At 44.0% G+C, this 11436-nt stretch overlaps 1 protein-coding gene across 2 annotated transcripts in view; it reads left to right on the forward strand.

Moving 5' to 3' along the window:
* The window catches only part of cux2b (cut-like homeobox 2b), a 99381-nt gene extending 88014 nt beyond the window's left edge, over positions 1-11367 (forward strand). For both annotated transcript variants that reach the window (XM_084945889.1, XM_084945890.1), the window contains exons 15-22: positions 70-699; positions 2629-2727; positions 2910-3748; positions 5674-5839; positions 5990-6295; positions 6393-6581; positions 6681-6957; positions 7409-11367. In XM_084945889.1, the coding sequence (XP_084802015.1) occupies positions 70-699; positions 2629-2727; positions 2910-3748; positions 5674-5839; positions 5990-6295; positions 6393-6581; positions 6681-6957; positions 7409-8207 (3305 nt within the window). In that variant the 3' untranslated portion in view covers positions 8208-11367. The remainder of the gene's footprint in view (positions 1-69; positions 700-2628; positions 2728-2909; positions 3749-5673; positions 5840-5989; positions 6296-6392; positions 6582-6680; positions 6958-7408) is intronic.
* Positions 11368-11436: the final 69 nt, after the last annotated feature.

An 11436-nucleotide genomic window follows, 5' to 3' on the forward strand; every position in this document is an offset into this window, starting at 1 on the left:
TTCATTGTTAAAGCCATGTAGCTGTACACATCCCATGTATCCTGAGTGAGATGGCTTTTCTGTCACCAGATGATGACCATTCTGAGGATGCAGGCAGGGAGATAGGCAGGCCGCCCGGATCCCACTCATCTTCCTCTCAGGTGGACAGTCGTGCCTCCCCCAGCCCCGGTCCCCCCACCCTGGACCGCTCCTCCTCCAGCCATGATCTCCCCCGGCCTTTCTCAGTGTCGCCGTGCTCTGGGGACCGGCTGTCAGGAGACCACATCCTCCACAAACAGCTGTTATCTCCACACTTTAAAAAGGATGGCCTCATGGCTTTCCCTACTGCCCTCTATGCAGCCAAAGTCGCGCTTATGTCAGCCTCACAAGGGCCTGTGGGGGCGGGCAGCGTTGATGCCGGCTTGCCCAGCGACCAGTCAGAAAGCGGCAGCTCGACCGCAGGAGACGATGACCAACTGGACACGGCGGAGATCGCCTTCCAGGTGAAGGAGCAGCTGCTGAAGCATAATATCGGCCAGCGAGTGTTTGGCCACTATGTGCTGGGCCTGTCCCAGGGTTCGGTCAGCGAGATCCTGGCAAGACCCAAACCCTGGAGGAAGCTGACTGTGAAAGGCAAAGAACCTTTTATTAAGATGAAGCAGTTTCTGTCTGATGAACAGAACATTCTGGCACTCAGAACCATCCAGGTCCGACAGAGAGGTGAGTGCTAACTACTGTGTGTCACAGCCTGGGTCTCTGACCCATCGCTCTGAGTTTATTTTTTTATTCTTCTCATGTTAGCTTTGTGATCATGTGTTATTCCTGTCTAGCTTAGGTTAAAGGCAGCCATTATTTATTGTTTCCTTGATTTCCATGTTTGGATTCTTGCCTAGTTTATCATGTGTTTTAGGTCTGTAAGCTTAGTGTTGTCATGTCAGTGTTTATTTTGAAGTTGTGTGTGTGTGTGTTCATGTGGTTAGTTTTACTCTCCCCTGTGTTTTCATTATGTTTAATTCTAGTCAGCTGTGTCCTCATGTGTTTCCACCTCCCCTGATCACCTCATGTGTGTATTTAAGTCCTCAGTCTTCCTGTGTTCAGCGTCGCGTCGTCTGTTATCCACATCATAGTAAATCATAGTCTGTCATTCAAGTCATTGAAGTCATTGTTTATCATAGTTTTCTTAGTTTTCATGTTTCCATCTGCCATCAGCCAAATAAAGGCTCGCTTTTTGTTTGAATTCAAGCTCTGTTCTCCTGTGTCTGCATTTGGTTCGCATCTGAAGCACATCGGCTGCTCAGCCGTGACACTGTGACAGGACACGGGCTAAATGAAAACCGTGCTGCAACACACAGATGTATAAAGTTACCAAAGTAACAATACCATTACAGCACATAACAACAGCTGACATAGCGTCAGAAAGTTTGGCAATTTAAGTTTGTTTTAAGCATAATTTAAAGACCGCTGGCTTGCAAATCAAACGTTAGAAGTGACAGTGATTTTCATCCACTGCACTGATACATGACGATAGATGAAGCACAATGGTCATATTTTACAGTAACGATGAAATAATCAAATTAATTAAACAAGTACCAGTCTGGAAACCATTAGGCTAGTCTGCTGACTGCTGACTGCCGGCAGCCAGCGGATATGTGTGCTAAGACTTCTGTTCTGTGCTCTGTTCATTGTTTTTGAATGCAGATAAATGGGGGGAAAAAGCTAATAAAAAGTGAAATCATCATCAGATAACTGTGGTTATTAAAGGCATTTTGGTACAGCCATTCCTCTTTGGCTCTCCATACAGACTGTTTACTTGCATGCAGCCAAAGCTTGAACATGCACTGTAAGCAGACTACAAATGGTATCCAGAAATATTCTTAATAAAATAAGTTTTTAGACAAAGTGCATTTCAGAATGCTTAGCGGGGACTTATTGCACTAATTTGCACGTCCCTGTTTTTATTCCTAGACTAACTTTGTATAATTCAAAATAATCCTTATTTAGCTTCCCCTTCCCTTTAAGCCAGCTGTCTTCTGATTGGTTGCTGTTTCCAATCAAAATCTTTGAAAGACATGTTGTCTGGGCTTAGTGGTCACAAGCAGAGCTGTGTACCTGTCATGACCATATTAGGCAAATATTCTCTCACTGACATCAATGAGAGGCAGAAGTAGAAAAAACTGTCTGAAGGCTTCACACAACTGGATATTCTGACCTCATTATTTGAAACTTGGCTGATGTTTGTTATGAGCATTTGTATACAATATATGACTGAAAAGCTTCATCAGTTCTGTGCTACTATGTACGCAGAGGTTTTTAAAGCAGATGTATTGGTGGCTTAGCTCCTGGACCTGTGCACATTTAAACCTTCTACATTTAAATCTACTTGGCCCTCATCCTTGACTTCATCACGGTTTCCTCTGCCATGTTTATAGTGTTACTTTTAAACTTTGTTTTCTCCCTAGATTCACAGCTTTTGAAAGTTGAGCTTCCCGTATACTGCAACCTCAGACAGCACGCGCTCAAAGGCAGCCATTGATCTACCAGTCAAAAGCAAAGCCTTGGAACTGCTCTCTGATCAACCATCCCACTCACCCCCTCCTCTCTCCTCCCTCTCTCTCTATCTCCATCTCTTTCTGTTACCCTCTGTGGCAGGGAGCATCACTCCACGCATCCGAACTCCTGAAACTGGGTCAGACGACGCCATTAGGAATATCCTGGAGCAGGCTAAGAAGGAGATCCAGTCCCAGAGGGGTGAGGATGAAGCTTCGAGTCATAAGTCATAGTTAAAAGCCCTATTGATTGTTTTTTGGTTTTTTTTCTATGCACAATGAGTTCTATTATGTATTTTGATCAGTACTTGAATGCATCTAGATTAGAAAGGAAAGGAGATTTGAGTGTGCGTCAGTGTCAGCGTGTGTGTTTTTCTTGTTTAGGTGATGTCAAGTCATCTCTAAACAGCTCATCAGGCAGAAGCAGTAACGGGCCTGGCAGCAGCTCTGACGACACCATAAAGAGCATCCTCGAACAGGCCAGGAGGGAGATGGAAGCTCAGCAGCAGGCCCTGATGGAGATGGAAGTGTGCGGCAGGGCTTCGACTGCTAGCTCAGGAGTTCAGGTGGAACGTCTGGGGCCCCCCGAGCGCTCCAGGGGCCTGCCTTTACCCATCTCCATCAAGCAGGAGGAAGGGGGCTGCATTACAGTGTGCACAGCCAACTCCGTGAGCAGCCCCCAGACACCCCTCAGCGTCCTCTCCCCTGCTGCTTTCGTCCAGAACATCATCCGCAAAGTCAAATCAGAAATCGGCGAAGCGGGCACCTACTTCGATCAGCACTGGTCTCAGGAGCGGGGATCTATGGTGCTCGGCGGCGGAAGCAGCTCTCGGCCCTTCAGCTCGGTCTCCCCTTCCTTGTCTTCCTCCTCCTCCGGGCCCTCCACCTTACCCCGGCCGTGGCTGCGTCTGGAGAACGGCGAGGGTCTCCCCAACAGTGAGGAGGCCTCTGCTGCCGAGGACGAGCTGGGCCTGAGCCGGCCGGTGGAGGTGAAGGTGGAGTCAGATACCTCGGTAAGCGGGGAGTCCCCAGGACCCGGCCCGGGACGCCTTTCCTATTATCCAGCATATATCCCCCGTGCACTGAAGCCCACCGTGCCCCCGCTGACACCAGAGCAGTATGAGATGTACATGTACCGGGAGGTGGACACCATCGAGCTGACTCGGCAGGTGAAGGAGAAGCTGGCAAAGAATGGCATCTGTCAGAGGATCTTTGGTGAAAAGGTCAGATGTTGGCCTTTGCATACTGCAAATGAAACAGCCTGCAAATACAAAAGAAGAAAAATGATATTTAATTTAAACTTTTCAGATTTTCAGAGCATGTGAAATATTAGACTGAGGTGATCTCAGTAAACATAAAACACATTTTAATTATGTTAAAAAAAGAACATAAAACTCATCCATGTGGAAAAGTAATGGACTCCTTTTAAACCTAATAACAGGTCCCGACACTTTAGTAGCCGTATCTGCAGCTCAGAGCTTTGCATAATACGGTGCTGGTATTTGACATCGCTGTGAAAGAATTTTAGCCCGCTCTTTAGAATTTCTTGCAGCAGACTTGACATAATGATGTGAAGTCTTGACATTATATGCCCTGTAAAAAAACGGTTAAAAGTTTGCCGTTTTATTACTTTCTGCATACAACATTGTCCTAAAAAGCCTTCAGGTGCTTTTCCCCATATGTCAGACAGCAATAGATTCTGCTTTGCTGCTCTTCCTTTGAATCCTAGTTTCTCACATCTCTTTCTTAACCATCAACATTTTTAGCTGAGAGGCTTGCGTTTGGTTGAGTTGTCATTCGTGCCCTTGAAAAACCTTTTAGAGGCTGCCCGCAAGTTTTACCATACCCCATTATTCTCCCTAGCTGTCACAGTGGTTTGGGAGGGCATCTGAGCAGCTCATCTCTTTCAGAGTTACATTTGTGGTGCAATGTGCTTGTGGGACTTTTGTGGTGTGAACCTGAGGGAAATACGGCTATTTTTTATTAATTAATTAATTTTTATCGGGTGTTCCCTAAATGAATAACATTATAATCTCAGTCTCTTATCAAATCCCACTGAGCATCAAATGTCCAGTGATGTTTTCTGGGGTTTCTGATTAGCGTCTCTGTTATATCTGAATTTGGTTGAAGAGTGAAATGTAAATTTTTGGTTATCCACTGAGAATTTTTTTAAATTTAGTTAAATTTGGTTGTTAAATGGTTGTGATAAAACAGCCATCAAGCATTCACTCAAGGTTCTTAGACTAAAAAAAAAAAATATTATAGAGGCCTCAGTGCAATCAAACTTTACTGCTGGGACAGCCCGGTGGTGCAGTGGTTTTTACTGCTGCATAGCTGAAAGGTTCTGAGTTTGGATCTGTTGCTGGAACGTTCTTTCACTTTTCAGCCAAAGTCATCTTTTCAACAATTCTTTGCTGAGCGGAACGTGTTAGTTTTCCTTCACCCAGGTGTTATATTTTCTGTGACAAACACACAGAAGATTAAATCATTTTTTTTTAAAAATGGTGTGTTTTTATTTGCATTTTCCCTGAAATGAGCTACTGAAGACTCGGTATCGGTTTTGTTAGTTCAAGCCCCAGAAAGTGTGCCTTTATTGTCGGTAAAATCCCTCTGGGTGTCTTCCTAGGCAGCCTTTGTGATATATCACTTTATTCTGTCTGGAGTGGATAAAATATAACGAGTGTCACAAAGGTTTTTCCGAGTAATATGAAAGGTGCTGTCTTCCTTCTCTGCTGTGTTGATATGACTGTTGTAAAATATCTTTAATGCAAGTCCCACTAAAGCTGAAGACAGTGCAGCAGTTTTTTTATTTTTATAATATACGATCATGTGGAAAAAAAGGAAGAAAATTTATCACTACAGAAATTTGCGCATTTGAATCGCAGAAATATAAATCACATATGAAAATAATCAAATATGAGGTGTGCTGCAAATCGAACTTAAACCATTAAACATGAAGATTTATAGTACATTGTCTCCCTCCAGTGGTTGTATGGGGAAAGTGCATGACCAAACAGATTTCCATCTTTCACAATAATAACTTGGAGCTTCAGTCGTTTCTGTGCAACATATACATTTGATGTGAGCAATGACATAGATAGTGTGTTTAATTAAAAGGTAAATATATCAACCAGTGTTTGTGTTCCAGGTGCTGGGGCTTTCTCAGGGCAGCGTGAGTGATATGCTGTCTCGGCCCAAACCCTGGAGCAAGCTGACCCAGAAAGGCAGGGAGCCCTTCATCCGTATGCAGCTGTGGTTACTGGATCAGCTAGGACAGAGCCTTAACCAGCCCCCAAACCAGGGCCACACTCAGGGTGAGTCTGCATTTCACAACACACGCTTGAGATTATCTAGACTGCTTGAGAAACTTTGCAACTGAAAAAACCAAACAAACACACACACAGCTTACATAGTCAACTGCGTGTATTTATTTGATTGGTGTGACTATTCTTTCCTACTTACAGATAAAAGCCCAGTGACGGCCCAGTCCTCACCATCCCCACCTCCCAGCCCAGCAGACAGCCAGCCAAGTCCCCTGGTAGAGCCTGTGAGTCTCTCCCTGGAGAGCAGTAAAGAGAACCAGCAGCCAGAGGGCCTGAGCTTGGGGTTGTCCACCCACCCAGAGGGAGTGAAATCCACTCCCAGCCTCATGACCTTGCATCAGCCCACAAACCCACTGGGCATCCAGGAGCTGGTGGCCATGTCTCCAGAGCTAGATACCTATGCCATCACCAAGAAGGTCAAAGAGGTGCTAACAGATAATAACTTAGGTGGGTCTGAGTTCACAACTTGGGATAAAAAACTCCCCAAAACACTTCTTAAAGACACCATAGCAACTATACACCTGTGTATATTTGTTCTCCACAGGCCAGCGTCTTTTTGGGGAGACCATCCTGGGCCTGACGCAGGGCTCGGTGTCTGACCTGCTCTCCAGACCCAAACCATGGCACAAGCTCAGTCTGAAAGGCAGGGAGCCCTTCGTCCGCATGCAGCTGTGGCTCAATGATCCTCACAATGTAGACAAGCTGAGGGCCATGAAAAAGATGGAGAAGAAAGGTGGGAACCAGAGTCTACTCTGTAATATGACGGAGGACATGATTCTGACACGTTTGTACTCTGCATGTCATACTCTGCATGTCTCTGTCTGCCCTCCAGCCTATTTGAAGAGGCGGTACGGCCTGCTGAGCACCGGCTCGGATAGCGACTCGCCCAGCACTCGCTCTGAGTGTGTGAGTCCGGCTTTGGCCTCTCTGGACTTGTGCCCCTACAGCCAGGCGAAGAAGCCTCGGGTGGTGCTGGGAGCCGAAGAGAAAGATGCCCTGAGGAAGGCCTACCTTTTAGAGCCCTACCCTTCTCAAAACACCATCGAGATGCTGGCGTCGCAGCTCAACCTCAAAACCAACACCGTCATCAACTGGTTTCATAACTACAGGCCAGTCCTTTGTAACCTTTACAAATGGCTGTTTTTGTTGTTTTTATTATTACTGTACATTTACTTTAGGTGGACAGCTCACACTACAATCAAAATCTGTTTTTTCTTCTCTGGCCTCCAGAGCTGTGTTGTGCAGTGTTGAAGAGAACTGCTATAGAGCCATTTCTTGAATAATATGGCAAGAGACATTTCAGAAATTTCATTTAGGAACTATTTTCTTTCTATTGTCTACATCCAGTAGAAAGAAAATAGACGTGTATTTTTTATTTTTTTTTGAGTAATCAAGTCCTGATTTCTGAAATATAAAACCTAAAGAGCCAAAGGAAGAATATGTAAATCTAATTTTGTGATAAACTGTCTCTTACACTTCAACTGAAATCTGATTTAGAAAGTAAACTTTAGTCTCTAAAGTCTCTTTCAGTCAATGTCTAACTGTGGTATTTGTGTGCAGGTCCAGGATGCGACGGGAGGTGCTGATGGAGGGTCTGCCAGACAATGACACGGATGCTGAGCACCACAGCTACTCCCCCTCAGTGACACGGCGCCCTCACTCTGACGGAGAGGAGAGGAGGCTGCAGCAGCCCTCAGGACACATCCATTCCAGCCTTCCTCTTAGTGCCAACACCTCACTGCCTCATGTCAAACAGGAGGCATTAGACAGGGAAGACGACACAGAGGAGGGAAGGGAAAGCTCGGCAAAACAGTCCAGGGTTCAGTGTTTTCCAACAGCCGTGCCGCTGCCGCAGTTGAAAAGTGAGCACGAGGACTCCGTCGCGGGCTGTCGCGAGCCCCACTTGGCAGGCCAGAGCCTGAGGCAGGAAGAAGGTCAGGGTCTCTACCCTGGAGGGCTCTCCGTAGACGGCCCACAGAGAAGCAATCAGACCAGGCACGAGGGGGAAGACTCCGGAAAGTCACCCATCGACCCGGTCAGTTTCAAGGCTTCGTCAGAGCCCTGCCGCAGCAGCCTGGAGGTCTCCCTCAACTCGCCCTCTGCTGCATCCTCACCGGGCCTCATGATGTCAGTCTCGCCCATTCCCTCCTCCTCTGCGCCCATATCGCCCTCGCTGCCCAACCCTCCATCGACGAGCACCAGTCACAGCCTGGACCCTAACCCGCCCCCTCCCTTCCAAAGTCCCAAACTCAACAGGAGCACTCAGAGACGCACGGAGAAAATGGCCAACCTCAATAACATCATCCACAGGTTAGAGAGAGCAGCCAATCGAGAAGAGACTCTGGAATGGGAGTTTTAAGTCCACTTTTGGTGTATCCAAACCTTTGCGCCACACAGGAGAGTCTCAGAAGCTTCCTGACGTCTTTAAATGGAGCGTGGCTCCTGAAGGCCTGTCCTCCAAGAATGATAACTCACAGGAAATGGGAACACGGAGCTAATCATACGGTTGAATTCCCTACAAGAACTTGAGAGTTGAAAAAAAATTTATAAATGTGTATTAGTTTGTTTGTTTTTTTTCCTTTTGATAATGCATACTACTTTGAAATATATGTGACAGCACTAGCTGTCATTTTACCTATTGGACTTGACATGAAGACTTTTGCAGCTATGGTGTCATCAAATGTACACTGAAGTTCTGTAGATTGCCACTGGGTGAGATTAAAAGAAGACCCCTGTCTTAAGCCATTAAAAGCACTATAACTATTTGAAAAGAGACACTGACCAAATTTGCTACTTTTTGAATAGCAATTTTTCAGATTTTGTCTGTAAGACTGGACAGTTTAAGTCAAGTAACATGAAATCCTATTACTGACTGAGGGATAGTCCTTTAAGACTCTAAATATTCAACATCTTGTATGTACTTAGTTTCCTGGTGATATGTTTTGAAATATTTGTAACTCACTCGTATAAAATGTGGTTGTACATGTTGTAGAATTGTCTGCAATAGCCTTCTCTAAACCTGATGTAGCATGGTACTCACCTGACCCTGTTTATCCTCTGTAGTTAGTCACCTGTGATTATACTTGAGCGAAAACATGAGAAAAAAGAAAAAAGTTGAAAACCCTGCAAAAAATGCGGAAAAAAAAAAGGAAATGTTAAACCTAATGAGTAGAGTACTTTTGAAGTGTTTTTGGTTTCTTTAGTTTGCTTTGAATAATCCTCGAGGTTTACAGTTTAGGGCCCTTGTGCTTTTGGTAGTGAGTGCAACAGTCACTTCGCACGAGCACAGTTTACACGATTTCTTTCAGACTTACCTCTCTGACTCTCTAAGGCACTGGTTCTCAGACTGTAACGGGCCAAGACACAGGACACCCAGTTTACCTCAGATTATGTTGATGCACATCATGCGACGACCATGCGTTCCATTCTTTTGCATAAACATGACGCACACTTGTTTGGACCAAGGGAGGGAAGGCGCTGGCGTATCATGCTTCGGGTGCGAGCTCACGCCTCAGAGGGTCAAACAATGAAGCGAGTGGTGGTGGTGATTGGGGGGCTGGGGGGTTATGAGATAAATCTGCTGCTGTTCGTCCCTTTGTATGTGTTATGGAGTAACACCTGATTGATTGCACATTCTGAAAATGTGCATTTTACTGTAAATTATACGGATCAAAACACCTCAAGCACTGAGATGCTGTTTAGCTAGGCCACCCTTCTCTGTGTTGATCTACTTTGAGGCTGAAGTTCCCAGTGTTTAAAAGCATGATACGTACAGTGTGACCTCTCATCAGTCTGTAAGTACGCTATATTCAAGAACACAAAAGGTTACAGGTATCCCCTCATATTATCTTTGACCACGTGTGTATTGTGTCTGTAGACGTTTCTTTGTCATGCTTGCAAGATGTTCTTTATGTATTTTGCCTCTATTTTATACTCAGAACAGTTAACTAGATATTCAATACCTCGTGTATGAAGTACTTACAGCACTTAGATTTTTTTGATAATTGTGAGGACTCAAGAAAAATCTCAAATATCAACATTATCCTAACTTAGTGTCCACAAGTCTTTGCCTTTACTGTATCGTTGAAGTTGGTAGTGAACACTTGCACATGTCTACATAGTTCAGAGGACTTGGATTGTATTATGTAGAGATATATATTACACAATTACTAAAAAAAATACTATCTTACATTCTTGGAACAAAAATGTGCTGATTATATTGAAATAGAGTGTACAGATTTAATAAACCAAACCCATTCAAGCCAGTTCTGGTCTGGCAAGCTTGCCCACGTTTTAGACCTTCTCTCAGGGTAGTCTTGCTTTTTAAAGCTTTATTGAAACAGTTGCTTTCATTAGTGGTGTTGAATATGAAAACTATGTGATGTGGAGAATGACTCCGTTAAATATTCGACGAACATGTGAAAGTTGTATGATTACGGGATTTTTGACACTCACACGAAGGGGAAAAAAAGCGGATTGTTAGAAAGTCGTGGCTGTTTTGTAATTCCTTACATGGATGTGTCAAAGTACAGTGTCGAGCGGAACCACCAGGATGAGGCTAAATGGGTTGCATTTTTTAGATCAGTAGACTTTGCTCTTGGAAATACTGTTTTGTTTTTTTTTGTTTATTTGTTTTGTTTTGTTTTTGTTTTTTTCTTGGAGCCACAGAAGATTTCTCTCTGGTTTTCTTACCATCATATTTTGTGCATAATATACTGTATGATTAGAAGTGGCATTTCTTATGTGAAAGCTTCATTGTTTCTCAAGGTAACATGGACATATGACTGAAAATGAAATGTATTTACCCAGACCATTATCTCTTCATGTAAAGCTCATCTCATTGTTTTGCATGCAAATCCATTCTGCTCACACAACAAGGGATAGACTGTTTTTGTGTTATTGTTCTTGCACAGGGACATTGAATCAGCACTTGAAGTCTTTTTGCATTAGGGAAGTCCACACATGGTGCAGCTGAGAAATTTGGCTCTCACAAACTTGTCAAGATTATGGTCAAATCAGAACCTGAGACTGGCCCTACAAACGTTATACTTCCAGATTTATTTTGTGCCATATCACCTGCCCCATGCATTATCCTCATGGAGAAATGCCTTGTGGTGAAGTCTGATCTGAGAGCGGTGTAGGGCTTTTTGTAAGTACAGAAAAAAGCAAAGCTTTTTCTATATCACAATAGCCCTGCACAGTAGATGTTTTAATTTTATAACTGACTTCAGTCACTAAATAATGGAGAAACTGATTGATTGGCAAAACTTGAATAAATGCATTAAGATTTGCTTATATAAAAAAAAAATCTGGCACTGAGGGTTTGTCACCAAGGGAAGTTGTCATTCATAAGTCAGCTGTGGGCCAATCGAAAGAAGCATCCTTCAGGCTTAGATAACTGTCTGATGCCTCACGTCAGGCTATTAAATGTTAAAGAATGGACAATGATATGCCAAGCATCTTGGAAATGAAATTGCATAGGCTGTGTAAGCCATCAGTCAATACATAATTGTTTAAGATCCTGCTGTGTTGTGTTTTTATTTTTTATTTTTATTTTATAATGAGCAATGAGCGCTCCACACATTAAC

This window comes from Perissodus microlepis, chromosome 12, assembly GCF_051167445.1.
Source record: "Perissodus microlepis isolate ML-2025 ecotype Zambia chromosome 12, ASM5116744v1, whole genome shotgun sequence".
Lineage (NCBI taxonomy): Eukaryota > Metazoa > Chordata > Actinopteri > Cichliformes > Cichlidae > Perissodus > Perissodus microlepis.